Source organism: Cibotium barometz, chromosome 23, assembly GCF_041138505.1.
Source record: "Cibotium barometz isolate CiBa-2024 chromosome 23, ASM4113850v1, whole genome shotgun sequence".
Classification (NCBI taxonomy): Eukaryota; Viridiplantae; Streptophyta; class Polypodiopsida; order Cyatheales; family Cibotiaceae; genus Cibotium; species Cibotium barometz.
Window position 1 is genome coordinate 48,504,614 of NC_141068.1, and position 6,000 is coordinate 48,510,613.

Genomic DNA, 6,000 nt, shown 5'->3' on the forward strand with positions numbered 1-6,000 from the left:
GCTCCCTGTGGTCGATTTCATCTCCTGTCTATTTTTATACACCACGGCCTCTGTTGTGGGTGTGCCCACCCTTATTAGGTGTTTTCTCATTTTTCCCCACTCTCCGTATTTTTCCCCTGTTTTTTCCCATTTTTCTGTGGCTTGGGAGGCAGCCCTGAGATGGCAGGAGGACCCAGTTGCTGGCCGACTGCATCAGCATGTTTATGTTCTCATTTTGGAGCTGGCCGACTGGACTGGACAGGTCGTGGACCTTTTGTGCTGGCCGACTGCTGTTTGCAGGTCGTGGGTGTCCTGTCGGCTGCCCTACAGCAGGCCGACTGCTGTTGGGGGGCCATATAAAATGGGCCCAGCCCCCTTGTCAGTATTGTACCAATTCCGGGATTCTTTTGTGTATATAGAGCAGAGTTACACGCCTCTATCTCTCTCTCTCTTGTGCTGTGATTTTCTGCATTGCGTTTTGCTCTTGTGTTCCCAGATTTGGTCATCATCTCCACTGCGTATTCTGACAAACTAGACTTATGAATCTGAGAGTCCATGATCTATTCCTCCATTGCCCTACCTCAAGCATGAGCTTATACTAGAAGTATAAAAAGAAATTTTCCACCAGCAAAGATAAAAATATGTCCGGCTATAAGACCTGCAGAAAAACAACACGTCACCATGCAGGGCAAGTCAGAATGCAGGTCTCTGTTAGCTCGTAGCAGATGGCTTCACTCCAATCTATGTCGAAAAGTGTTTGTTGTCATGCTTAGTTTGGCAATGAAGATGGTGAACAAGCAAGATTTCCACAGCCTCTATTTTAAAATACCAAAATTTGGACCATTTGCAATAGCCAAATTTGAGGTGCACCAGGCACTGCTAGCTTTTTTCCCAGAAGCAAGAATTCCACTCCATCAAGGAGAAGAGAACACCTTTTCTCACAAAGAAGAGGGGCTTTGGATTGCAAAAATACAACCCTTACAAAGTTATTCCTCCCTCTTCTTTGCTTCCATCTATTTTAATCTAGATACAGACAGGAGACACGATTCACTAAAAATGGGTAGTCACTCACTTGTCCGATTTAAATACCCCTAAGAGTTACAACATTGGGAGCTTACTCCTTTGTGGCAAGTTGTGAATTGGCCCCAGCCTCAAGAAGCATCTGCCTGAACTTATCTGAACCAATCGATTCCAAGCCATGTACACTGGTGCTAAATTTGTAATTCTTTGCAGTTTCTGCAGTCATAGTTTGCACTTCTCTTGCAAGAAGTCCCACCTGCAGTAATAAAAACAACACAAGTCATACAAATTTGTGTGAGTGCAGATGCTGTAGATATGGCATACGGCACAAAAAAATCCATACTTCTTGATCTTGATGAGGCTGCTGCTTGAAAAATTTCTTGAGGGAGCTCCTCTGCTTTCCTTTTTGATGCAAAGGATACATTTTCACAAGTTGAGAAAAGTCGTGTTTAGACAACTGGATAGGACCTTCCATGGATTTAGAGGTTGTTACAGGTGGCATTGCCATTCTACAAAGGAAATGCAGCCAATCAGGATTTTTCAACCTGCTCAACAGCAGCATTGATCTCTGAAACAACCACATAACTACTTACTGCAGTCGTCGAGGAGCCTTGAAAGATGTTACAAACTTTCTTGGCATAAGACCTTTTTTATTTAGAGTAGGAAGGCTTGCCTCTTGCATTGCACAGGTATGCATTTCTTTCAGGTCTTTGCTAGGAGGAAACTCTTGGGCACTAACCCCCTTGAAACGATCTATGTCTAGATTTTGAAAAGCCGATCTACACGTGCCAAGGCTGGTGTTTATTGATCTCTCTCCTAGAAGCACCTTGGCTCGCTGTATAGAGCCATTTGAAACCTTGATAAGATGTCCCCCTGCTGTCTCAAACAGCCTTTGGCTAGCATGTTCTCCTCCATCTACCATGTGCACAGGTGCTGAAATTACTGTATTCTCCAACTCCCCTGTAATAAGATCTCTCGCACGCTTCATAGCACTGCTGGAAACTGAAACAGATTGTCCCTTTCCTGTCATAAACCTGATTGGTGGAGAAGATGGAGGTTCTTCTACAGGGAAATAAAAACTTTCCTGTCCTAAAAGCTTTGTTGCCTGCTTCACTGCAGAGCTGGACACTGAAACAGATTGCCCTCTAGCAGTCTGGAACATGCTTAAACTTGGAGCTTGGTCAGGGCCTCTGCACCTTGAGAAACCATAATCCAATGTTGCATTACCCACCCCACCTTTACTAACTTGGTTTCGACCCATATCTGAGTCAGAGCTTTTTTTATCGACAAACAAAGCCATTGCTCGGTTCATCCCCGAGTTGGATATAGAAACTGCCTTTCCCGTGGCAGTCTGAAACAAGCATGCAGGCACACCTGCACTGTGCGGTCGAACACTTCCTACCACTACATCATCCAAGTGCTGTCTTGCTAGACCACCAGAGAGGCCTCTGCTTGTAATGGCAGCATTTGAAAGGCCACCATCACTTGGAGCACTTAACTCTCTTTCATCATTTTTAAACAAGCCAGTATCATCAAACCCTAACAAAGTCTTTGCCTTCTGCATTGCTGAGGAAGAAATTTCTATTGGTTTCATTGATGCAGTCTGAAAGAGAGGCCGTACATCCTCTGCACAAAAGGGATGGAAGTTACTTTAAAAATGCCGCCATTTAAGGGGATGAAATAAAGTGCATGCACAGCTAAGTGAATGAAATAAAGTGCATGCACAATTGAGCAACCCATACTTTGTTTTGAAGAAGGCACTTCAAAGTGTCTTCGACGTTTTAGTGCAGCAGTGCTGCCATTGCAAAGTTCAGAGTTCACTGTCAGGATCCCTCGTTTCTGTGGACTGAGACCTTTCAAAACCCTTCCAGAGTCGTTCTCAGGTTGCGATCTCAAACCCTGCAAAAAATGCACTGTCACGCATTGAGGAACATCATCTGCACTGTCATGTGTGTAGGACATGCTGAAAAGCAAGCCTGAATCATCTGAGCTGACTATGTGAACCAAACGCTAGCGTGTGTAGAAGCTTCAAGACTGTCAAAACATAAGAAAATAAGAAAAACAGATTCAAGACTCACCACAAGCTTTGGTTGCAAGTTTTCTTTTGCAGAGGAAATACACTTCCTCCTCTCAAATGTTCCATCAATTGGGGGAGGAGACCGAGGCAGTTCAGAGCCTGAAGTTACACAAAACCATTAGTCATAATTCGAGCAAACAAAAAGAAAAAATCAAAAATTATACAGGTGAAGAGGAGCTTAGGTTAAGCATTAGAGATTTTTCTTCGAGCAGTATCATTGTGATACCAATTCTACAGTTTAAATTTTCTTTTTCAAGGCCATAGTGACGTGGACTGAAGAGACCACACCAAACAAACTTGTTTGCAGGAGCTTCTCCTCCATTGAAGCACATTAATCCCTTAGCTTTTGTCTCACCCAGTTAAATTGTTTGCTATTGTGTATTTGTGTTTGTGCGTGGTGTGTGTGTCCCCCTCTTAGATTGCAATACAGAGATGCACTTGCTACAATGAAGCTTGCAATGAGCATAGAGATACATTTTCTAGAGATGAAATGTGGGGTTTCTCAGACAACATGAACACAGGACGAGTGTCTAAATAAACCATGGCAGGAGTATTTTTCAGGTTAAGATTGTAAAGGAGAGACTTACCTGTGACCTCCTCTCGGATGAGGGACTCGACACTAGCACTCCACATCCGAAACGCATCGCTCTTGGCTTGTGGCGATGCTGTGGTGGCGTTGAGATGGCCATTCGACACAAGGGTCCATTCACTGGGACCTTGGTCATAGATGATACGCCAGACAGGGACTTGCTCGGACATGATGACCTCTTCCTGTTCTTCTACTGCTACATGCTCTTCTTCATCTGTCTCAAAACCCTAGCGTTTTGCTCTCGATACTCCACCTTTGTGCTCTTCAAACCCTAGCTTTTACTCTCCTCTGCGCTAAAACAGGTTGAATCCATTTCGTTGCATACACGCTGAGTTCCACTCCAACACGTGGAGCAAGAAAAAGGAATTCCAAACGCTTCAGTGAATTGCTAAGCGCGGGAAGACGTTTCAAGCCTACATTTTCTTCTTATATCTGAAAAGAAGAATGCATGCCTATATTATTTTTTTATTTTTTTGTTTAACATAACATAGTTATATTTATAAGATAAGAACAGCCATCACTAAAAAGCAGGTTACAAATTTGGTCCCACCTGTCCTCCTCCCAAACAAAAGATGAATGTTCCTAACATATATAATAACCCAATTGTATAGCAAAGAGTCAGTAGTGTAACCCTTGGGAGTCTGCTCTTCCATATAGGCATCTTTAGTCCATATCTTCACATCAGGTCTCATGCCAATAGGATTCTCAATCAGGCCCATAAATGTATAAACCTACTGCTTCTCCTTCAAATACCATCTTCTAGTTTTAGGTCCAAACTTTGGATACCTTGTCTTCAGGTCTTTCCCAGTGTAACCTTGCCACGTGCCAAAATTTGTTAGGTTACCCTAGTATGTACGAAGCAACTCAACCTATCTCAGCTTGTAAGGCATGAACTACCTCGGCAAAAGAATTATCATTCGTTTTATTTACATAATGTACAGACCAACATTGGTGCACGCATCTATACATCAGCTCTATCACATTTAGCCCCTGACTTATTTTTGAAACACCAACCAGTTCTTGGAGTTCCAAATCTCTCATAGGCAGCAATATCTAATAAGACTAAATACTAGATTAATAGCTCCCCAAGTCCCTTTTACCCATATGCAAGATAGTACCCATTTATCAATCCTACCCCAAATCCCCCTAATAGCAGGGCAACCCCAAAAGGCATGTCTGCCCTCTTCAATTGTTGTTCTACATCTAGGACAAGTTCCAGATGTAAAGTTGCTCTGTAATAGTTTGTATCCAATGGAAAGAGCCCACATACACACCCTCCACATAAAAGTCTGAGCCTTCACAAGAACATCCAACTCCCATAGTAGTTTCCATCTCTTCATCCAAGTGTTAAGGTTCCACCTTACTCTCCAGATTTTGTTGCAATAATATAGCACATTAACCTCACTCTTGCTCATCTCTTCATACAAGGCTCTAGTAGTCACCCTATCCAACTTAACTCCATTGAACTAAGACCGATCTTTCAGCCAACAAGCCTCATTGAAGGCAATGGTACCGCGCATGTGTAGGTCTGCTGAGTAGAACCCTCTTCTTCTTGATGAGTACCATGCGGTTGTGGATGCGGTTGTGGACTCACTGAATCTTCACAACCACCTCTCTGCAACCCCTTGGCCACCTGCTTGGCTATGTCGATATACTCATCCCTCCTAGATGCTCACGATGCTCACTCAATTGATCCACAATGTTATCACCTTCTGGCCTAAGAAGTTGATGTGCAGTCCCGGGCGAGTTGGCCAAGCTAGCCACCACAACTGTAGCAAGAACAGCCACCACCACGAGTGTTGCCTCCAATTTGTCGAGTAACTATTTAGACTGTATGGTCTACCTTCTGATATTGTGAGCAATTCGGGACTCTAAGTTCACGGCTCATTTTTTACATGAAGTTTTCAAGAAATTGGAAACTACTTTGAGTATGAGTTCCTATGATCACCTGCAATCTGATGGGGCAAACAGAGCGTGTGAATCAGATTGTAGAGGATATGCTTTGTGCATATGTCTTTGGAAAACCATCGAGTTGGAAAAAATATCTTCCAATGATGGAATTTGCCTATAACAATTCTAAGCATACGGCTACTGGTTATAGTCTGTCCATGCTTATGTATGGGTATCAACCACCCAAGGCACTTGTTGATGTCGGTCTTAAGGACATTGAGCTTAATGCATTGAGGGATTTCTTGTGTGATATTGACAAAATGCTAACCCAAGCTCAGGATTCTTTCAGGTGTTGAAGATAGAGCACGGTTTTATGTTGATACACGAGACGCTCACCTCGGTCTTTTGAGCTAGGAGCGTTGGTTTATTTGAAAGTTCCTAAAGA

General features: G+C 43.2%; 1 protein-coding gene across 5 annotated transcripts in view; it reads right to left on the reverse strand.

The window, feature by feature from the left end:
* Positions 1-4,130, reverse strand: part of LOC147626034 (protein BREAST CANCER SUSCEPTIBILITY 2 homolog B-like) — a 41,823-nt gene extending 37,693 nt beyond the window's left edge. For all 5 annotated transcript variants that reach the window (XR_015268758.1, XR_015268757.1, XR_015268755.1 and 2 more), the window contains exons 1-6: positions 3,664-4,130; positions 3,078-3,175; positions 2,742-2,898; positions 1,593-2,625; positions 1,343-1,508; positions 1,098-1,255 (exon numbers count right to left, since the gene is read on the reverse strand). Coding sequence is in view for 1 of the 5 variants with exons in the window: in XM_086817598.1 (XP_086673724.1) it covers positions 1,098-1,255; positions 1,343-1,508; positions 1,593-2,625; positions 2,742-2,898; positions 3,078-3,175; positions 3,664-3,835 (1,784 nt within the window). In the remaining 4 variants the exon portion in view is untranslated. The remainder of the gene's footprint in view (positions 1-1,097; positions 1,256-1,342; positions 1,509-1,592; positions 2,626-2,741; positions 2,899-3,077; positions 3,176-3,663) is intronic.
* Between the last annotated feature and the right edge of the window lie 1,870 nt (positions 4,131-6,000).